This window comes from Coptis chinensis, unplaced genomic scaffold, assembly GCF_015680905.1.
Source record: "Coptis chinensis isolate HL-2020 unplaced genomic scaffold, ASM1568090v1 utg2104_pilon_pilon, whole genome shotgun sequence".
NCBI classification, from domain to species: domain Eukaryota; kingdom Viridiplantae; phylum Streptophyta; class Magnoliopsida; order Ranunculales; family Ranunculaceae; genus Coptis; species Coptis chinensis.
The window spans coordinates 40,217-63,835 of NW_028238121.1; the positions used below are offsets into that span (position 1 = coordinate 40,217).

General features: G+C 35.8%; 1 protein-coding gene and 1 long non-coding RNA gene across 2 annotated transcripts; both read left to right on the forward strand.

Annotated features, from left to right (window-relative positions):
• Nucleotides 1-185: 185 nt before the first annotated feature.
• Nucleotides 186-2,911, forward strand: LOC147473629 (uncharacterized). Its single transcript, XM_086587208.1, has 3 exons — nt 186-493; nt 1,641-1,890; nt 2,050-2,911. The coding sequence occupies exons 1-3, from the start codon at nt 419-421 to the stop codon at nt 2,115-2,117; spliced, it is 393 nt and encodes a 130-aa protein (XP_086443334.1). The 5' UTR covers nt 186-418; the 3' UTR covers nt 2,118-2,911.
• Nucleotides 2,912-7,389: 4,478 nt separating this feature from the next.
• On the forward strand, nt 7,390-9,674 carry LOC147473630 (uncharacterized). Its single transcript, XR_015210371.1, has 3 exons — nt 7,390-7,515; nt 8,771-8,886; nt 9,567-9,674. It is a non-coding gene; the product is annotated as an uncharacterized LOC147473630 (long non-coding RNA).
• Nucleotides 9,675-23,619: the final 13,945 nt, after the last annotated feature.

Consider the following 23,619-nt stretch of genomic DNA (forward strand, 5'->3'; position numbering starts at 1 on the left):
TTTTTCTCTGACACTGACACATCAGATTTTACATAAAAAAATGAATTCTACGTCTTTGTTTTGCCTATTTCAATTGTTCGTAACCCAAAATAGATAAAAATCTCTTCTATACTCTTTTTTCAATTCTACAAAATACTTCCAACTCTGCAAAAAAAAAATCTCTTCAAACCCTCTCTTATTTCTCTTCTTCCAAAATTAAACTAAGAAATTGTTCAAGATGATGAAGTTAAGTCTATGGACGAGGTCAAAAAGGATGATAGAGTGATGTCAAAATTACAGAAGATGCTGTGTTCTTCAGAAGAAATTGTTCAAGATGATGAACAAACAACTTATGGCCGGGATCACTCATTATTTGTTACCTCTCTAATCCTCTTATCTCCATGTCAACAGAAACCCAATCTCTCCAAACTTCAATTTGATGGAAAAAAAAAAAACAAAACAAGAGAAACTCGGTACTGAAAAAAATTCCGGAACAATCCCATCGAGATTTAAGGTATGCCCCATCTTCTTCTTCTTAATGCTCTGTTTTAGTCTAAATTCAGGTTTCTATTGCCAATGTAATATTCTCTCTCTCCAATTCTCCACTTTTATTTTGCAAGTTTGTTTTCAAGTTTTCTTATTTGGGTATCACATAAAGAAAAAGATGAAAAATTAAACTTGCCTCATAATTAATTTCTATTGATCATGGAGAGTATAGTCTTCGAATTTGTGTCAATATTGTTCTAGGGTAGTTTGGAAGAAATAAGCAAACTATGAGAATTTGATATAATTTGGATAAGTAGAAAATTTAGCAAGGGTTAAATGAACTTTCCTTGGGGTGGGTCATTTTTATTGGTGATCATCGTATCTACATTTGCATCTGTCCAAAATGCATGAGGCTATATAATTTTGAAGATATTTATAATATCATACAAATGAATCTATAATATAGAAAAAAAAGTTAGTCATTTGTCTTCTCTGCTTTACCATAATGAACACAAAGTGAGGCAAATATCAGAATAATTCTTTTCATCTTCATATTTGAGTGATCAAATTGGGACTGGAAGATGACTATTGGAAAGCGGAGACATAAGGGGAGTGTCACTATGCTAAGGGCATCTCCAATGGGGGGTGTAAACCGTATAGAGTGGAAATTTTACACCTCAAATATAAAAAAAACTCTCTCCAATAGGGGTGCTAAACCGTAGGTAATAGTGTATTAGCTAATAGAGAGGGTGGGGAATTCCCCCTCTCGCTATTAGTTAATAAAAAGCCCGGACGTCACTTAAAATAACGTCTGTTTAACTTAAAACTTCGGACATCCACTTCAACACACGCTTGAAGCTTTATTTTTTAACTTTCGGACGCCACTCCAAGTGACGTCCCAATTTAAATTAAAGAGGGACGTCACTTGGAGTGACGTCCGAGTTTAAAATCTATTTTTTTTACACCCTTCCATTGGAGAGTATACAGTGTGGATATTTATGAGTTATACAATACTATACAATTAGAGGTATAAAATCCTAATGGCACCTAGGTGGAGGTGTAATTTTACACCCCCCATTGGAGATGCCCTAAAAAGCTTCATAATGTCCGATAAACAGACAACAAAGATGCATGAAGCTGTGCAGAGGCAGTTATTTCATATGTCTGATGTGCAGGAAGATCTACATAAGAAAATTCAACAAGCTGCTTCACGAAAGCTGCGTGCTTCTATTCAGCAACAGCGTAACAAAGGCGTTGAAGTGCATGAACAGCCTCAGATCAGATGTAGACATAAGAATAGAAATTTAGAAGAAAATGCACATGTAAATCACCAAAAGCTGGTAGGTAAGGAACTCATAAAAGATGGGAGAGGATTCGGGCATCTTTTGATACTTGCAGACTCAGCTGAATTGTTGCAATCTGAAGGTAACTACAATTGCTTAAAGGAATGCCCTAGGTCAAGTTGTACCTCAAATTTCGTAGTTAGTGATAAACACTGTTCCAATATCTTTTTTTCGTCAGTAAATTAAAACTTTGGAATTATTCATCTGTAATGGTTTTTTGCAATTCATGTTGCATTTTCAGGTCTAGGTATAACCTTAGATATGCATTTGTCAACTTCACAAGTGGTGTTGGTGCAGTCAGAGTTGTAACTAGACAATTCCGTTCTTGATGGATTTCAGCTCAAGAATCAAATAGAAATGGCTTTTGGCGGGCTAACCAGCAGGATTTGGACCCATTATTTTCTACTTTAGTAATATCCGACTTGGCAGGGTACTGAGCACACTGAGCAAGTCTCATGCATCTTGCGTAATGGTAATATGCTATTGACCTTTTGTTCATATTCTAATTTTTGCTGGAACCTGTTCATTTTCTCAAGGCTTTAATAATGGCTACAAACAGAATCTCACAAAGCACACTGCATGTTACGACAAGTCCAATATCAGGTGGCAGATCACTTCCAGGGAATATGCAGAATACTTCTATAAAGTAGCCAACTACATTCGATGACAATTTGACATTGTATATATGTACTATATACACATGACAACCAAGCTGAAGGGAAGCACTCCAGTAAAGTTCTTCCAGGCTTCTTGGTGGAATAATGCCACAACCAGAAATCCTTCCGAGTCCCACAATATTCCACCATCAACTCCATGTAGTGTTATAACCTTTCCAGATTCTAACAAGTATCAGCAGGTACAAAGCCTCATTTAAATGTCCAGAAAGTTTATTCAAGTGGAATGATGTGGCACGTGAATTTAAGCTGGAGAATATATTCACTTATAATTCTTATGCGCTTTGCGCTCTTTAAGTTTTATGAAGGAGTCCCCATGGTTTGGTGCACTCTTAATCTTAGCTTATAAGGATTTTATCTCAAGTTCTTGAATTCATAGCCTACAAGGATTTTTTAATATTCTACGTTCTTCCAAAAAGTATTAGTAGTAATGCATTTTCGATTTGTGGTACTTTTTGTGCATGTTGTTCAAGTAGTGGGAATGGGGTAACATGATGTGATTTGGTAGAACACAATTTCAGCGTTGTTGCTAAATAACTTTTAATAGGGCATGTTGATTTCACTTTGCATACTGTGTATTGGATTTCAATGACCATGTTTTAAGTGCCGTGTGTTCAGAAACTAAAGAAGAAAGAAAGACCTATTAAACTTCTTTTTATACCCCATTCTTATTTTTTTGATGATTTATTCATTTTATCATTTATCTGATTTTATGACTTCGAAATTGAAAAAAAAAAAAAAAAAAAAAAAACTTATTATGAAATGCTAACTATCATTGTTTGTGTTGAATTGATTTGGGGTCTAAGTGTTTGTGACAATGGAACCAAATCGAACAGTTTAGCGACACATTTAATTGACCTTTTCACCTATGAATAAACTAATAGGTAATCTAAATTTTCAGTAAAATAGGTGTTTGATGTGTGTCAAATATGACAGCTCTAAATGAGGCATTGATCATGAAAGTCCAAATGACCGAAGCTGGCTACAAACACAGCTTAGGTGGAGAAGTACACAATTCCAGCTTTGCTCGGCAATTATCCATGAACCCCCAGATGTTCCAAAGAATAAAGCATCAACGGACTAACAAGCTTAACATGTTTCAATTGAAGCCGCATCAACACCAAATGTCACCTCAGCCACAGGAACAACAGCAGCAGAACAACAGCCCAGTCACAAAGCATGAGTAGGAGCAATAGAATTATTGAAAGGGAGTATGCACCCAGTTCACTGTCTCGAAGTTTCTTTTGTCGGTGCATCCCATTGGTCAGTTGTTTGTTTACTGTTTGAAGCACTCAATTAAAGAGAACCTGATCCGACATGCATTACCTTAGAGTACTTTATATTATGTTAATACGTACTAGATCAAAATTTGAGAGCTTGCAATCTCTTAAAAAAGAATAGAAAAACATATACTCTTCAAACAAAATATGCAATGAATCATTAGCTATCAATATACATATATTATTTATTCAAGTGGACTTTAGGCTTTTGAGTCATTAGCTATTTATGTAGCAAGTCCGGCCATAGGCCGGGCCAAATGGCTAGTATCTTATAAAAACACATAAACAAACTCAAAATCGTTTGGGTGTTTATAAAGAGTATAAGGGCATTACCAATAGGGCGTTTATACCTGTCTTAAAAAAAAACCCACCAACTCAGCCCCTAAATGGGCTTCCAATCTTGTCATTATGGATATATGCCTTCATTTCTGTAGATGATTTTATATTTTTATAGGAGCAAAACCCAAAGACGTTGAGAAAATTTTCGCACATGACTTCATTTGCACGTAACTTCCATTTTTTTTTTGGTCTTAAATTCCACGTGTTTAAAACTTTAAAAGAGCATTTACTTTCTCAATTGGAACACCCGACTATTTAGAGTGTCTGCTCCAGTTTACTGGACCTCATTCATCCTACGTGGCCCTCCAAAAAAGTGACATGGGCCTGGGATTTAGAGAAAACGAGGCCCGATTTTACAAAATGTATTGGACTTTTTTTTATTTTGGTAAGAACGCTAATTTATTACTTAACGAAAACGATAATTACATACACCAGTCAAGTCCATACGAAATACAAGAAATTGGGCTATAGAGCTGTTTCAAAAATAAAATTATTTTTAAAAACCCAGAAGTATTATTTTTGGGTTTTAATACCATTTCGGTTATTTTCATTGCTAAAAGTTGTTATTTTTTAAAATATTTTCGAATTTGGGAATATGACTCGAGACCGCCAGTGAAACTTCTTTTTTCAAAAAAATAAGTCTTCTCTTTTCACCCTTTAACCGTTTTTCATAGGGAAAAAAAAAACTTAACATTTTAAAATGCAAATGCACCACGTTATAAACTTATACATTTTAAAATGCAGATGCACCATGTTATAAATTTATATATTTTAAAATGCAGATGCACCACATTATAAACTTATATATTTTAAAATGCATACACACCACGCATTTTAAAATGCAGATACAAAATATATTTGATTATTTATTTTGTGGGGTTAATTAACTACTATTAAATGCAACGGGTTGGTTTAGGGTTTAATGTTTAGAAATTTAGGATATAGGGGTTAGGGTTTAGTGTCTTAAAGTTTAGGGTTTAGACTTAGGGTCTAATTTATAGGGGTTAGGATTTAGTGTCTTAAGGTTTAGGTTTGGGCTTAGGGTCTAGTTATTTATAAAGATTTTGGGTTTAGTGTCTAGTGGTTTGGGTTTAGACTTAACGACTAGTGTCAAATGCCTCCACAAAATATTGGAGGCATAATATTTTTAGTTTTTTCATTATATGCATTTTTAAATGTAAAGGCCGGTGGTTATAAGTGAAATTTTTGTGTGAAATTCAAATTTTTGTTTTGCATCCCACTACGTTACTGGATAGATAGTCGTTATGCTTGCTTCCAAGTGAGGATATTTTCGTCTATTCCTGGTAAAGTTGGGTAACAGGTAGTCAATTCCATATTCTGGTCAAATTGGAGTATTAAATTCTAAAAAAATTTAAGAGGAGTCTTAGGACTACTAAAATGCAGATGCACCATGTTATAAATTTATATATTTTAAAATGCAGATGCCCTTAATAGTATCAAAATCATCAACGTGTTGGATAAATGAGCTTGCTAATGTCCCTACAGCACTTAGGAAGAAGATGGTTGCAGCCATGTACATTATAACTAGTTTTACAAAATCTCCCAATGCGTACATATCGCGTCTAATTAATGAGTTCTTTATTGCATCCACCCCAACAGATTTCTGTAAGACTCCTTCCCCCTCAAAATTCCTCAAATAGAAATCACTCTTTGGCGCTCTGTATGTGTTCCTTGGGAAAACTTGTACCATTTTTCCTTCTAGTGGTAGCCCAAACGTTAATGCAATATCTTTCTCCGATAGTTTCAAGAGTTTATCACCAATTCTAAAGGCATCTTCCTCATAAGAGTATGTTCCTATAACAGAGATTATGTTGCTTGCTGTTTTGGTCACGATAGAGTCCCTATCGAATCTTTTTTTGTAGAACAATATGAAGAAACTCCCAAAAGGTGTACCTTTAAATAAGTACAAGTGGTGCTCATTGATTTTGTCCCGGATCCCATTGATTAAGTCGTATAGTCCCTTGAGATTGCATCGATATTCCCCAAATGAGCTACTTTCCGTATCTTTTTCAACTGGTTTTGGAATCTCCTTCTGAACTTTATGTTTTGGATCATCTTCAAAATATGAGTAAGAGTTTTCCCCATCTGCACTGCTAAAATGAAATACAAAATGAATTTGCATTTTGAAATGTATGACCAATGAAGTGATTTTTTAAATGTTGCCAGAGATTTCACATTTCAAAAAGTTGGCATACGCATTCCTAAAACAAATTGAAACCTTTATTTACTAATTACAATGTAAGTAATGCTTGTAAACAATTCAGTTCCCTTTTTTTTTTCACAATGACAGATAATGTTAACCAATCAAATAAAAGTTTTATAAGGAAAGTGAGTGAAACATCTACGTTTTTTTTAAATGTTTTCGAAAATATGAATTCTGATTTTGGAAATAAATGAGAAATTAATGGAAGATGCTAATTGTTATACGTTGAATTCACTAATTAATAAATTTCTATATATGATAATATTAAAATTTGTTAAAATTGGAAACAAATTTATTACATACCTTTGATCACGATTCGCAATTGACGTCTTCTTCATTTTTGATCTCTAACAAACTTAATTTTCTCGAGAATTTAGTTCTTTAAATTGAGTAACTTTTCATATCTAAATTTTTTGATTCAGTTTCTTTTTTTGTGTGAAAATCAAATTTTTGTTTTGCATCCCACTACTGGGTAGTTAGTCGGTTATGCTGGTTTATAAGTGAGGATATTTTCATCTATTCATGGTAAAATTGGGTAACAGGTGTCAGTTCTATATATTCTGGACAAATTGGGGAATTAAATTCTAAAAAAGTTTAAGAGGAGTATTAGGACTACTAAATATTTATAACTAACTCCTCTAGACTAATTTTCTGATACGAAATCAAAGACCATTAATACTGAGTAGTTGAGAATGCTCCCAGTGACCCACGTCAGCCCCCCTTTTTTCTCTCAGACTGACACATCAGATTTTACATAAAAAAATGAATTCTTCGCTGTTTTTTGCCGATTTCAATTGTTCGTAGCCCAAAATAGATAAAAACCTCTTTCTATATTTTTTTTTTCAATTCTACAAAACACTCTCAACTCTCCAAACAAAAACTCATCTCTTCAAACTCTCTCTCTTATTCCTCTTCCAAAATTAAACTAATGTCATCCTTCAAGCCCCTCCATTCAAAAAAAACCTAGACTTCTTCTTCTCACCAAACCTAAAAAAACAAGAAAAAAAATAAAGAAGAAATAGAGCAAAAGACTCTTTCAAAAAAACCCAATCCAATCAATCCATCCGCATGACTGGAGCCAGTTGGGATATAAATTAACCGGATCAGTTTGCGATGTCTCGGTGCGAGCCCAATGAGAGAAATTAATGGAATAGACCTCATCAGTGTTCAATGGGAAGCTTAACATCTTGGTGAGTTTCACACTTACACTCAAATAACTTTTTATTTTCTTTATTTATTTATTTTTGGCCTAAAACAACAAATTAAATCAACAAAATTTATTTTCACAATTTGCCAGACCAGTGATTTGTAAATTTTTTTTCTTTTTTCACAATAAGCGTTTAAATTTGTTTTCTCACCTTATTTAAGGATGTATACCAAAACAATCACTTTCACTAGGGAAACAGTTACATTCCATGGTTATAACATCTGGGTGTTGTTTAGAAAAGTTTGTTATGAATCATTTAATTAATATGTATTGCAAATGTGAGGATTTAGAGAGTGGTATAACTTTGTTTAGTGTATTGCCAAGGATGAATGTTATGTCTTATAATATTTTGATAGGTGGGTTTGTTCAAAATGGGGATTTGGATAGTGCTAGGATTTTGTTTGATGAAATGCCGGAAAGAAACCTTGCGACGTGGAATGCTATGGTTGGTGGGTTGATACAGTTTGAGTTTAATGAGGAGGGGATGTGTTTGTTTGGGAAAATGCATGGGATGGGATTGTTTCCTGATAAGTTTACTTTAGGGAGTGTTTTAAGGGGTTGTGTGGGGTCAAGGAGGTTAAACTTGGGCAGAGATACATGGGTATGTTATGAAGTCCAGGATTGATTTTGATTTAGTTGTTGGAAGCTCCCTTGCTCATATGTATATGAAATGTGGAAATATGAGTGATGGGGAGAAAGTTTTGAGGGATGCACTGTTCATAATGTCATTCTTGGCAAATCTGATTATAGCGGTAGGGGCTCAAAACGGATGCTCTGAGGAGCTTTGGATCGGTTTAATCGATGAAGTTGGCTAGATTAAGGCCGGATAAAATAACTTTTGTCGTGTTATTAGTACATGTTGAGTTGGCAACTCTTGGACAAGGCCAATAGGTTCATGCACAAGCGATAAAGTCTCTAAGACTAATGATGAAAAAAGTGGTGGAAAGGGACCGAGAATTAGTGGAGAAAGTTGAAGCCCGAGCGCATTGAGGAGGAAAAATCTGATCTAGGTCGTGGCGGAAGATCGACTAGGTTTAAAAGTCTGTTTGAAGGAACCTACTCCATCGGGAGGTGTCACAAGGAAAAAACCAACTCTTGTAAGTGTTTTACATTTCTACTTCATGTAGATTCTAAACTAATAATCTGTTTTCATCAATAAAATGTATCATGTCCTTTTCCTATTTTGTGTTTTGGATCGAATAAATTGTTGAACATAATATATTTTTTGGGATGAATAGAAAGAGGATTATGGAGATTCTACTATGTGCCACCAATGTCAAAGAAATGATAAAGGGCCAGTTGTCCGATGCACGAAATGTAAAACAAAAAGATATTGCCATTCATGCTTAAAATGGTAAATCTTTTTGTGGTTGTTAACTTCTCCTTTTTATGGTAATGAGATTTTGTGCTTTTTAAGTTTTTACTTTGATAACTGTTGTTTGATGAATTTGGGAACCTTTTTAATCCCGTGTTATTGCAAAATTTCAACCTTAAATTACGCAAGGAAAATCATTGCTAAGATATTGGAAACAATGAAGCTTATTCAGTTTCAGCTGAATATCATAAGTTTAACATCCCAAAACAATTGGAAAGAAGTATCTTCTAAGAGTAAGGCTTTCATTTACTCTTTCATGTTACATAAACTTAGAAAAAGCGATATCTGCGACATGTATGTAATAATGGGAGAACAAGTGTAGGGCACTTTTTGATGGTCAAGTAGAATCATGCTACGAGCCTATGAGACATAATTTTGTAAACTATTGTAACACTGGTGTTATTTATCTATCAGTGATATTAAATGATTTTTACCGATCAATCAAAAAGTAAGAAACAAATATTTCTAATGTACCACATGGCATTAGTAATCTCTATTTTATCACAGATGGCTACAATTTAATACCACATTTAGTTATACTTCATTCTTTGTCCATGTGTTTCAATTTCGGACTAACTTCTCAGAGTCGCAAAAAGAGTTCTATCTGAAAGTCTCTGTTTTTTATGGTTATGCTTTCTCTTCACTGTTATTGATTGTAGGTATCCACACCTGTCACACATGGAAGTTGTTGAGTCTTGCCCAGTTTGTCGCGGAAACTGCAATTGCAAACAATGCTTGCGTACACATGGAAATTATAAGGTTTTTTTTTTTTTTTTTTTGCGTAATTTATTACTCTTAATCAATTTTCCCATTTTGACATTTTCTTCTTCATACTGCAGAGTGATATCATGTACATTTCAAATGGTTTTTCTTCGGGAGAAACATAAGTCGAAAAGGAAGTTAAATAAAGATGGAGAACATAACTATTCCAAATACTTGGTGCATCTACTCCTTCCGGTCTTGAAACAAATTGATCAAGAACAAGTAATGGAAAAGGAGGTGGAAGCTAAGATTCAAGGCTGGTAACTTGCACAATATCTTACATAATTGACCCGTTGTGGGACTAAATTTACTAACACGACCAAGTGTAACTGATACTTTAGCAAGCTTAAGTAGATCTTTTCCGTTGTTTAATATTATATTCCAACAATAGAACAGGTGTGTTTCTTTCTTCCGACACATTTTTTTTTCTCTTTCAATTTCAATTTCACCTTTTTCTGAATTCAGTGCTCACCATAGAATTTAATCACGATAAATATGGTACAGAATACAGAAGAAGCAAGTCAAGTTCAGTTTTCATATTTTGTTTCTCTCCATGACTATATTATCAGTGTCACCTCCAGCGGGTGTATCACTACCCAAAAGGAGATTACCTGATGTTTTAACATTCACTTTTGGAGGAAAACTCGGTATCTTTTCTGTAAGATTATTGTTCGAGACATCTAATACTTGGAGCTGTGGAAGCGCAATCAATCCATCTTGTATACTACCAGTAAGATTATTATCATTCAATAACAAATTTCTCAAAGAAGCAAGATCTCCATAAGCCGGAGACATAGTACCCACAAAATGCTGCTTTGAGAAATTAATAACAGTCACATTCTTTCCCTGTGAATCACAAGTAATAAAAGTCCAACCATGGCATGCATCATTTCCTGGCCAAGATTGTGCCAAATTCATCGGGTAACCCATAGCACCAGCAATATCAAGCAATGTCGTTTCGTATCCAACTAGCTTAATCATAAGATCATCCACTATTAATGTAGTAAGCCCGGCAATAGCCGGGCCAATTAGCTAGTATGACGAAGTATTGGGTTACATAGAAGGGAAGTGGTCTAGATGACCAGACCATGCTGTAAGGAGGGATAAGAGGAAACTCTTCATTTTGAGAATGAAGCAAGTTCATCCTGTGAAATTGTCAAGTTTACTAGTTTAGTAGATCGAATTCTACTGTCACCATTGTTTATACTATGTGAAGCAAAAGAGTTAGAAATATCAGGCAGTTCTTTTACTTTCAGATCAACTAAGACGGGAACTTTACCACATTTTTTGTTTGGAAGGGAACAAGTTCCGAAAGTTTGGCATTACATTCATTTATGCCAAGTTTATCGTGTGTGCAGACAAGAAAAGAGCTGTCAAACAACATAAGCTGCAAAATAGCAGTTCTCGACACAACTAAGGTTGGCAGGCAGATCAGAGTCTAATATTTAAGAAACTATTTTTTTTTTTTTAGTTAAACATTTTCCGTTCATTATTAAATATTGAAGAGTCTGCAATAGAAGAGAAAATCCAATTTGGTGCAGACTCAATGTTCTTAAGCTTAAAAGCCCATTTTGCATGATCATGAGCCTGCCCATATATCTCCCTGAAAATCCAATCAGTACACCAAAAATTACAGTAGCTTAAAAGACTAATAGTACTGAAAGCAACTATCTTCATTCTCCAGTTGGCTGTGTCCACCTTTTCTAGAGCTCCTATGACTATCCCCCTCAAGTCTGACGTGTGTGACTCCTTTCCTTGCGAGTTCAGCACCCACTTCAGCCGCCAAGTATTCAGCCTCTTCTGCAGTTTTTGCCATGATGCTTCTATATGCTGCTGCTTTGATATTTCCGGCATCATCCCAAAGCACTGCTGCTGCCACTCCTTCCCCCCGAGTCCCATGTCAAATGCAGCATCAAACCTCACACTAGAACAGTTCATATCATCATATATATATCCTGTTCAGCAATAAGATTAGAAGCATTAGAATTGGAAGCATAAGGTAAACGTGCTTCTTGATTTTCTCCCTTTTAAAAAATACTTTTGGTAACACAATAACCCAAGAAGGTCTAGAGACTACCAATGCAAAGGTAAAAATATAAAATTAGAAAAGTGTTAATAAAGTCCACTGCATCACCTAGTCCAATTTCGTACCATCACTTTTTCCATTTGCATCACCAGTCATCTAGGAGACTATAATAGCAAGGTACAGAATGATATGGTTCCGACGCAGAGTAGACTAACAACGTAAAGTATCAACAAATTGAAAATGAAGAACAGGTTGTGTAACCTGTTTTAAGGTTTCCGGTGTTCATAGCCTGCTGGTCTGCATTGTAATCTTTAGTAGTAAATTACACTCGAAAGTCAAGAACTGACCTGTTTTAAATGCAAGCACGATACTAAAAAGGTCCTATTACTGCCGGACCCCAATTTGTGTTGGGCGGACTCCCACAAAAAAAACAATTATTACAAATATGTCATTGGTTTCAAAAAATCTAAAATAATAATAATTATTACAAATATGTCATTAGTCCCCAAAAAATTGAATTCGAAACCCCAAACTTAAACGACCCGGCCACCGGTCAAGAGTCCAAAAAATAAAACTTTGAATTTTTTTTTCAAAGTTCAAATCCCAAACAACATGGCCACATTGTTTTGAACTAAGTCCAAACGGTGTGACTATATTGTTGGAGACTTAGTCCAAACGGTGTGGCCATATCGTTGGGGATTTTTCTAAGTTCAAACGGTGTGACCATTTTTTTATAAGTCCAAATCCCAAACGACATGGCCACATCGTTTTGGACTTTTCCGAATGGTGTGGCCATGACCATTTTTTTATTTGAACTTTGAAAAAATTTAAAGTTACGTTTTTGGACTCTTGACCGGTGTGGCCGGATCGTTTGGACTAAGTCCCAAACGGTGTGGCCAAGTCGTTTGGGACTTAGTCCAAACGACCTAGCCGGGTCGTTTAAGTTTTGGGTTTCGAATTCAATTTTTTTGGAATCAATGACATACTTGTAATAATTGTTTTTTTTTGGATTTTTTGAAACCAATGGCACACTTGTAATAATCGTTTTTTTTTGGAGTCCGCCCAACACAAATTGGGGTCCAGCAGTAACAAATACCTACTAAAACTCAGTCGATTAAAACCCCTAACATTTGCAGGAACTAAGGAAAAATTTACCTGGCAAGGATTTCAGCCAATTTAGATGAATCGTATGGCACAATAATTTGAACGAGAAAACAATCAAACTATTGATTTATCATACATGCAAAAGAAAAAAGGGTATATGTAGCAAATTAATAATTCCCGACACAATAAGTTTTTCAAGCACATCAAAGCAAGGCCCAAAATATCGAATTCGGTGAATATTTCGATGTACCAAAAAATCGATATATATTAGATATATCGAAATATCGGAGATATCTCTTTTTTTGTTGACCAGTCAAAATTTTGTTTTGTATGTCGATATATTGGAAATATCGTCGATTATATTGGAAATATCGTCAATATATTGGTCAAAATCAACAATATTTGGTCAAAGTCAACAATATCGGTCAAAATCAACAATTTATATCGTATATATTGGTCGATATATATCGTTATATAGGAAATTCCGATATATATCGGGAAAAAAGGATTCAATATTCGGTGGATATATATCGGATATATCGATATCAGTATACAAAAAAAAACGATATATATCGGTGATATATCGGCGATATTTTGGGCCTTGGATCAAAGTCCAATACAAATAAGCAACCTCTATTAGTAACAGGATAACCCTAATAATGAGGTCTAGACTCTAGAGAGTACTGATCTAAAGGTAATTTTTAAAAAAAACATATATCGAGACCAATGCATATAATCTCAGGTTTAGTGCTAATTTTATGCCATCAGCTTCCATTTATGTCTGTCGTGGGCAAATATCGTCAATTCGATATTTCGGCTGTTATTATCGATATTTTGTATTACAATTGATATGTTGCAGGAAAGCGGGGAAAGGAAGGAAGAAGGAGAGGATGGACACATGTCAAGAGGGGATTGGTCCAAGCTATTCTAAAAGAACTATAAATAGACTAGCAAGAAAAAGATTTATTTCATTGGAGATCATGACAACAAAATGAAAAACTAAGAGTAAGAGAGAAAAAAAAAAAAAAGAATACTGTAACCGATATTATTACTCTAGAACAAATATTATTTCAACTCGATTTCAATCTTGATCTTTCATCTTAGCAATTCATTACTGTTAATAGTGATCAGTTGTCTTAGATCACTACATTGGCGCCGTCTGGGTTCAAAGACAAAGATCGCGACTGTGATTTCTCGTTGTCTTTTTCTTTGGTTGAATCCATTAATTGAAGTTTTTGGTTAGAAAGAGTAATCAGAATGCCTCCAAAGCGTCTACAGCAAATAAGGCAATGATGGTTAATGAGGGAAGCACTTCTCAGGCTATATCTAAGAATGAGGAGAGAAGAACTCGAAGATCTACTAGTAGGATGATAGAAGAAGCAGAGGAGATACAAGAGAAAGAAGTGTCATTGAAAGATTTGTTGAGAAGGATGAATGATTTAGAAAAGCAGAACCCGATGTTAATGGCTGAGAATAAAGTAATAAGGGAAGAGAAGGAGAAGCGTGCTGAAGACGCTATGTATGAGAAGGGTGATGAAGAATCGAGTTCAGGAACTCCAATAATAGTGCGAAAAAGTTATTTAGAGGAGAGAAGAAGGAGTCATATTGGAGAAGTACAATCGGTGGCAAGAACAACACCAACAGTAGCCCAAGAGGAAGAAGGAAAAGTACTAGTTACAAAGGAAATGGTGCAAGAAATGATGTCGAAGCAGTTAGGGGATCAGTTGTTAGAAAAAGTATCAACATCGATAAGGAAGCTAGCAGATGATGTCGGTAGAAATCCATTAAATAAAGAGATAGAGAGGGCTTCGTTACCTCCAAAGTTTAAGAATCCAAAATTAAGCCAATATGAAGGAGCTACGGATCCAATGGACCATCTTTTTAGTTACCGACATCAGTTCTCAATATATTAGGGTACCGAATATTGGGATACTGTACTATGTCGATCTTTTTTAAATCAAAGCTTAAAGGGCAAAGCTTTAAAGTGGTTCTCAGATAATTCCGGAGGGTCAATCTCAAGCTTTAGAGAAATTGAAGAAAGGTTCCTAACTAATTACGGTCACCAGAGGGTGAAACCTAAGCATGTGTCGGCTTTGTTTCAGTTAAAGCAAGCAAAGAAAGAATCTATGAAGGATTTCTTAACAAGGTTCAAGGCTGAGACACAGTCGGTGGAAAGGTTAGATGAATCGGAAATGACGGCTGTCATAGCGTTTCAAGCAGGACTAATGCTAGGATCTTTTATGCATAAGTATTTACTGAGAAAACAGGTTAAAACATTGCAGGAGTTGTATGACAAGGTCAATAGAGATATATTAGTAGAAGAGGGGTTGAGAACCACCAATGCGCATGCTGTTTTACAAGTAACCGATGCAGGGAAAAAAGAAAAGGATAATAAGGATCGCCATAAAGGACAAGATTCCTCGAGATCAGATAATAAGAGACCTCAAGACAATTACTCTAATCGAGATAATCAGCCACAGCAGCGACGGAAATATGATAAGACTTTGAGAGAGGAACTCGATCCTAGTAACTTTATAGCTCTGAATTCTACCCCAGAAGATATTTTGCGAAGAATAGAAAAGGAAGATTTTGTTGTGTGGCCGAAATACACTCTAAGAGAAATAAAGGGGAAGCCGTATTGTCAGTTTCACAAGGTCGAGAACCATGAGACAAATAGATGTCTCCAGTTAGTTAAGGAAATAGACAGGCGGCAATGATACAAGAAAAGCCTTTGGGGGTAATAAACATGATTTATCGGGGGGAAATTCCTCAGAAAAAGATTGTTCGAGATAAGATAAGGAAGATCTCAACGGTCAAAGAAGTGCTCGAGGTCAATATCGAGCCAGTACTAGTGAGCCAGCAACTGATATCGGCTAGTGGTCTAGGGGCAATCATGTTCGTACCGAAAGATTTGTCCAAGGTAATGTTACCACATGATAATGCTTTGCTAATCACTTTGCGTATTTCGGGTTATGATGTACAGAAGATATTAGTGGACTGTGGTAGTTCAGTTAGTATTCTATTTTGGAAGGCGTTTAACGGAATTGGTTTCGATGAGTCACATTTAAAGCCCCCGAAGTTCAGTTTGTATGGGTTAATTGAACGTGTACCAGACCAGCTGGAGAGATAAAATTGCCAGTAAGAGCGGGGCCTCAAACGGTGATGACAAAATTTGTGGTCATTAAGCACCAGTCTGATCATAATGCTATATTAGGAAGGAAATGGATACATAAAATGCATGCTGTTCCTAGTACATTTTATCAAGTTTTAAGATTCCCAACCATATCTGGTTTACATGAGATTAGGGGTGATCAGTCAGAATCAGAAAAGTGTAATTTTGTTACAGTAAAGGGAATGATGAAGAGCCCAAGATACTGGGGGCGTCATGGAAAACTCTACATAGCGATTCATAAAGAAACTTCACTGCCGACATCAATATGCGGAATACAGGAGCAGGTAAAGTTCACTCAAGAGCTGAAACAACATGAAGAGCAACCATGGGAAAGAAAAACAATAGAAGCGGTGGAAAGGATTAATATCGGGATAGGAGAAAGTGAACGTCATACGTTCATTGGTACAAAAATGGATAAAAATATAAGAAAGGAGTTGGTAGTCTTTTTAAAGGAGAATCGAGTTTGTTTTGTATGGTCGATGTCGGATCTCACCGGGTATCGATCCGGATATCTATACGCCCAAGTTAAATATGGAAGAAAACACAACTCCAATACATCAAAAGCACAGAAAGGTGAGACCAATATACGAAGAAGCGGTGCAAGTAGAGATACAAAAGATGTTAGATAATAACATCATCAAAGAAGTCGAGCATTCTGAATGGGTAGCAAATATAGTGGTTGTGCCCAAGAAAGATGGTAGAGTTCGGATCTGTGTCGACTTTACTGATGTAAATAGAAAGTGTCCAAAGGATCATTATCCTATGCCTCGAATTGACGAGTTGGTGGACCAAACTTCTGGTTTCGAGTTGATTAGTTTTTGTGATGGTTATTTAGGATATTTTCAGATTCTAATGGCTGTTTTAGATCAGTTAAAAACGACATTCGTGGTCAATGGAGGAATATACTATTTCATCAGAATGCCATTTGGTTTAAAGAATGTTGGAGCCACGTACCAAAGATTAGTGGAGAAGATGTTCAAAAAACTCATCAAACGTATTGTCGAGGTCTATATCGATGACATGGTCATTAAGTATATGAAAGCGGGAGATCATATAAAGGACCTCGGTACTGTATTCAGAATTCTGAGAGAGTTTAATATGAAGCTTAATCCGAAAAAATGTACATTTGGGGTCAGCTCGGGCAAGTTTTTGGGTTATATCGTTACGAAGCGGGGTATCGATGCTAATCCTAATCAAATACGAGCACTTCAGCAAATGCCGTCACCAACAACCCGAAAGCAAATACAAAGGTTGACGGGAAGGATAGCGGCGCTAAATAGGTTCATCTCCAGAACTTCTGATCACTGTAAACCACTTTTTAAGTTGCTCAAAAAGAATGTCAAATTTTGTTGGAATGAAGAGTGTGAAGAAGTATTTTCTGAATTAAAGAAATATCTCCAAGAAGTACCGACTCTAACAAAGCCAGAGGAGGGAGAAAGTTTGCTCATTTATTTGGATGTATCAGATTTCGCTATAATTTCTGTCTTGGTGAAAGTTGAAGGTGGGTTGGAAAGACCAGTGTATTTTCAAAGTAAAACAATGCTCGAGGCTGAGACTCGATATTCAATGCTAGAAAAATATGCTCTGGCGCTATTATTCTCATCTCAGAGGTTAAAACCATATTTTCAAGCACATTCAGTGATAGTGATGACGAATCTCCTGTTAAAGCAAATTCTGGCAAGGACAACAAAGTCAGGAAGGATGTCTAAATGGTCTGTACTCATAAATGAATTTGGAGTCGAATATCGAAAACGTGTATCAGAAAAGAGTAAGATATTAGCTGATTTCCTGGCTTATTTTCCATCTGAGGATGCCAGTTGGGGCATGGAATAAGAGGAATTTGCAATTCTGCAAGAGCCTGAAGATGTTATCGATGCAGATGATCCATGGGCTAGAACGAATGGTTGGAGACTATTTGTCGATGGATCCTCTGGAGGAAAAGGTTGTGGCATCGGAGTGGTGTTGGTTACTCCTGAAAATCAAAGGCTCGAGACAGCAATAACGTTGGGTTTTCATGCATCCAACAATGAGGCTGAATATGAAGCTTTAATAGCTGGGCTTGAGATGGCTAAGTCTCTTAATGTTAAAGAATTGTCGATTTTTAGTGACTCGATGCTCGTGGTAAGTCAGATCAATGGGGATACTCAGCAAGATGTGAAAATATGGTGGATTATTTGAATTTTATAAAATCCAAGTTGAAGTATTTCAATAAAATAAGATTTCAGCATCTCAACATAAATGAGAATAGGCATGCGGATGCCTTAGCATATGTGGCAGCGATGCTAGAAAACACGGAGGGTCGTACTCTGCATATCGGAGTGCAACAAAAGCCTAGCATCGACATCGACCAGCAAGAAGTCATGGAAATTGATACACTGGGGGCGTCATGGATGGAAGCATATATTTCATATCTAGCGGATGGAAAAGTAGTGGAGAATAAAAATAAGGCTAGAAGAATTAAGTCGGGCGCCCAAAGATATGTATTGGTTGATAATGAGTTATATCGAAAGAATCCTAGAGGGCCACATTTGAAATGCATATCGTATGAGGAGGCGCAGCTAATCATTCATGGAGCTTCAATGGGCGCGAAAGTGTGGAAACCATTCAAGTGGTAGATCGTTGGCAAATAAAATCACGAGACAGGGATATTTCTGGCCTCAAATGTGAAGGGATTGCCTTCGATATGCAAAAAAGTGTGTAAAATGCCAAATTCATGGGAAAGCCATACATGTTCCGGCTGAAGAGTTACATTGTGTTTCAAACCCATGGCCTTTTGCTCTATGGGGGTTGGATATTGTAGGACCGCTTACACCAGGGAGAGGTAAAAGAAGGTTCATATTGGCAGTCACAGATTATTTTACGAAGTGGGTTGAAGCCATAGCTCTGCAGCATATCAAAGAAAAGGATGTCATAAATTTCCTTTTTGAACGAATCATATGTCAATATGGATTGTCATATGCCATTATATCAGATAATGTGCCGCAGTTCGAAGGAGAAAAGGTGAAAGTTTTTTTGGAATCTTACAAGGTTAAGCATTTCACATCGGCGCCATACTATGCTCAGGGTAACGGGCAAGCAGAGGCAACAAATAAGACCATTATGGATAATATCAAGAAAAAACTAGAAGACAAGAAGGGTATTTGGGTGGATGAGCTAAATAGCATTTTGTGGGCTTATAGAACAACACCTCGAATAGCTACGGGGGAGTCGCCTTTCACTTTGGCATATGGTATGGAGGCGGTAACGCCAGCTGAAATGGTGGTATCGACATAAAAAACAAAGATGATAGAGAGCGGTCAGAATAATGAAAAAATGGCTTCAGAAGTGCTTAGTCTCGAGGAGACAAGGGATCAAGCAAGGATAAAACTCGATTCCTATCATAGGCAGCTGAGAAAAGCTTTCAATAAGAAAGTTAGAGAAAGGCATTTTCAGGAGGGAAACTTGGTATTGAAAGAGGTCACTCAAGAAACTAAAGAAAAAGGGGCTGGCAAACTAGCGGCAAGCTGGGAGGGGCCTTATATCATTCACAAGGTTGGAGTAAATGGAGCTTATTACTTAAAAACGGCTGAAGGTGTAATCTTACCAAAGCCTTAAAATGTAAGCAATTTGAAAGCATTTTACCAATAAAGGATATTTCAAGTATCATGATGTAATATTTGGTATCAAGGTTATACATTCAACAAAGATATTGTCATAATAAATATTTGTATATATAGAGTTATATGATTGATTACAGGTCAATAAAATCCTATTCTTGGCAGAAATGCGAGTTCAGGTCAATAAAATCCTGGTGATCTGTAGATCCTCATCTCGATACCAGGTCAATAAAATCCTGTTCTTGACAGAAATGTCAAGTTCGGGTAAAAAAATCTTAGTGATCTGTAGATCCTCATCTCGATACCAGGTCAATAAAATCCTATTCTTGGCAGAAATGCGAGTTCAGGTCAATAAAATCCTGGTGATCTGTAGATCCTCATCTCGATACCAGGTCAATAAAATCTTGTTCTTCGCAGAAATGCGAGTTCAGGTCAATAAAATCCTGGTGATCTGTAGATCCTCATCTCGATACCAGGTCAATAAAATCATGTTCTTGGCAGCAATGCGAGTTCAGGTAAATCAAATCCAGTTCTTGACAAAAATGTCAAGTTCGGGTAAAAAAATCCTGGTGATCTGTAGATCCGCATCTCGATACCAGGTCAATAAAATCCTGGTGATCTGTAAATCCTCATCTCGATACCAGGTCAATAAAATTAAGGAATACGTGGTGTTAAGTGGTCGACATCGGAATACGGTGAAAGTATGGTATGTTTTATGAGTAATATTTTAAATACATTTTGAATGTCGAATGTCGAATATCGATATCATTTTTTTTATGTCGATAGCAGAAATGGATATTAAAAAGTAGGGAAACTGATATCATAAATAGGGTAATAAGATGTCATTAGAAGGAGAACAAGAGTAGGCAAAGCAGCCTATTACAGTTCAGAAAGGAACATTAAAAATACAAGAATCAAAACTAATCATTATCTTCTTCGTCATTAGGATCTTTATTTTCATCTTCATCTTCATCTTCATTTTCATCATCACCATCTTCGCCATCATCCTCATCAGTATAAATGCTGGGGTTTGCTTCATCATCTTCTTTGTTATCTTTAGATTGCTCGTTAAAATATGGATCTTCAAACTATTCATTGGTATAGTCATTTTTAGTTTTTTCTTCTTCTTCAGTATATGTGTCGCTATTTTCATTATCTATAGCTTCTTTTTCTGAATGACATTCATCATCAGAAAGATCAGTGGTGTGGCAATCAGACCAACGTTTGGGGGGAGAATGATCAGAATGATTGGGTAAAACCATAGAAATGATAAGAATAATAAGGAAGAGGGAAATTGAGTGCATGGTTTTCTCTCTAAGATAATAAGCAAGGAAGTTAAAAAGAGATATGATAAAAGGTAAAGTCTCAAAGGGTTTTTAAAGGAAAAATGGTGGGCAAGGATACGAGGTTTTTTAATGTTGATTTAATATGAAAAAGAGGAGTATTAATGGTAGGTGAGCATGAAAAAGAGGAGATAGTACAAAAAAGCTGTTATCTTCGTTGTATGTGCGTGGGATAGTCAAAGGTTTGAAGGATGTTTGTACAAACAGTTAGGTATATGAGCCTATATTAAATGACTATATTTATTGACTATATTAAATGCATGACAAGGGATAATAAAATAATATATGATAAGTATCGATACTTTTTTTAGTTGGAGGGGTATCGAAACTCGTTTTAAAAATATAAGTATATAATAGGAAACAATACTTCTTTTAGTTGGAGGGGTATCGAAACTCGTTTTAAATATATAAGTATATGATAAGTATCGATACTTCTTTTAGTTAGAGGGGTATCGAAACTCGTTTTAAATATATAAGTATATGATAAGTATCGATACTTCTTTTAGTTAGAAGGGTATCGAAACTCATTTTAAATATAAAAGTATATGATAAGTATCGATACTTCTTTTAGTTGGAGGGGTATCGAAACTCGTTTTAAATATATAAGTATATGATAAGTATCGATACTTCTTTTAGTTGGAGGGGTATCGAAACTCGTTTTAAAAATATAAGTATATAATAGGAATCGATACTTCTTTTAGTTTGAGGGGTATCGAAACTCGTTTTAAATATATAAGTATATGATAAGTATCGATACTTCTTTTAGTTGGAGGGGTATCGAAACTCGTTTTAAATATAAAAGTATATGATAAGTATCGATACTTCTTTTAGTTTGAGGGGTATCGAAACTCGTTTTAAATATATAAGTATATGATAAGTATCGATACTTCTTTTAGTTTGAGGGGTATCGAAACTCCTTTTAAATATATAAGTATATGATAAGTATCGATACTTCTTTTAGTTTGAGGGGTATCGAAACTCGTTTTAAATATATAAGTATATGATAAGTATCGATACTTCTTTTAGTTAGAGGGGTATCGAAACTTGGTTTAAAATTTATATACATGTTAGAGAAGAGGAGTTTATTTATTGTTTAAAGGTGGTAAATATCATAAGTGTTGTATGCAAGAGAAATCTATAGAAAGCAAAAAGATATATTGTTCACATATCAAAAAGAGTTTTAGAAAGATTACAAAAGAAAGTTTAAATCAGGATCAGCATTTAAAGCTTGTCATCGGGATCGTGGACAAAAAATAAATGGATCATTGTATCAAGATTACAGTGACAGAGTAATAAGACAACAAATTAAAGTGGAGTAAGATCCTCGTTGCAAATCAGCTTTCTTTGCTCTAAGAAGGATGTCGAGATTAGCACTAGGAGTACTAATGAAAGTGTCAGGATTAAAATGTGGAGTAGATATCTCTGGGTCGCCAGTCCTAACAGCATCATTTACATGAAGGGTAGAATCTACAAAGATCGGTATCGTCGAAAGTTCGAGGGCATCTCGATTTCAGTGTCAGAATCTAGCCCTTTCTCTTCGACAACATCGTCAGGAATGTATCTCCGTAAGCTTCTCATGGTCTTGGCCACATATTCCATATTGGCAGCATATGAAGCAACTTGGGCATGGGATTTTTCCAGTTCAACTTTGAGATTGTTTTGTCGAGTCGTCTAGGCAGTTTTTTCAGTAGCAAAAGGAGGTTTTGGTTTGAGTAAGTTCTTTCTCCATAGACTGATAAGATGCAGACAATTTCTCATTCATAGCTGAGGTGTCGTAAAAAAACTTCTTCATCTTAGCAGAATGTTGTTTTTCAGTCTCGGGAGTTTGCTCAAGATAATGTTTATCTTTCTTCAGTTGAGCATTTTCTTCTCTATATCGACGAAAGCAAGACATTTCATAATCAAATTGCCCCACCGCAGCAATTTTGACCTGAGAAGGAGAATATATGATTTATGAATAATAAATAAGTAGATAAGAATAAGGAAAATCATAGAAACTTACTTTTTCAATAGAAGAACACAGAAGTTGAAATCGTTCATCGGAGCTGATTGCAGCAATTGCTCGCCTATCTCGAGGAAGTATAGTATTTGTCACTAGAGTTTCCCGACCGGTAATCGCAGTTCGGATAACGAGAAGCAGTGTTTTGGATGTTGGTTTGATCTCGCATAACGAGTTTAACTTCAAAGTCACTGGAGGGCGAAGAAGAGGCAGAAGCAAATAGGTTTGTGTTAGGTGGAAGGGTGGAAGTTTTCGAAGGTAAAGTAATAGATGCAAAGGTCGATGGGGTCCGATGGGTTTGCTTATTTTATAGGCTGGTGGAGCCAAAGGATTGGATGGTTCTTTTCTTTTCTTGAATGATGAATGGGATTGACATTTTTATCTCGAAGAAGTAGGAGCTTGGGAAGAACCGCCATCCGTGGTTTTTTTTGCTCAAAATCTTATCCAATAATTTTTGAGATTTGACAGGGACTTCGAATACTGAGATGCCATATCCGTGAAACATAAACAATGCTGATCAAATACGTCATTCAAAAGAGGATAATTATAGAAGTCAGGAATTTCTTATTTGATTTGAGGGAAAAGATCTGCAGTAATTTTAAAACCAGTTTGCATATATGTAAAATAACATGGGGGAGTATTAACGGATAGTTCAGTAAAGTTGAAAGTCGTTCGTAGCGTTTGTTCAGAAGAACAAGGTTGTAAGGGAC

Coding starts and splice junctions, on each gene's coding strand:
- LOC147473629 (XM_086587208.1), top strand. CDS start 419: ATGGAAAAAAAAAAAACAAAACAAGAGAAACTCGGTACTGAAAAAAAT. Junction 494..1,640: donor CAATCCCATCGAGATTTAAG/GTATGCCCCATC, acceptor TCTGATGTGCAG/GAAGATCTACATAAGAAAAT. Junction 1,891..2,049: donor TGAATTGTTGCAATCTGAAG/GTAACTACAATT, acceptor TTGCATTTTCAG/GTCTAGGTATAACCTTAGAT.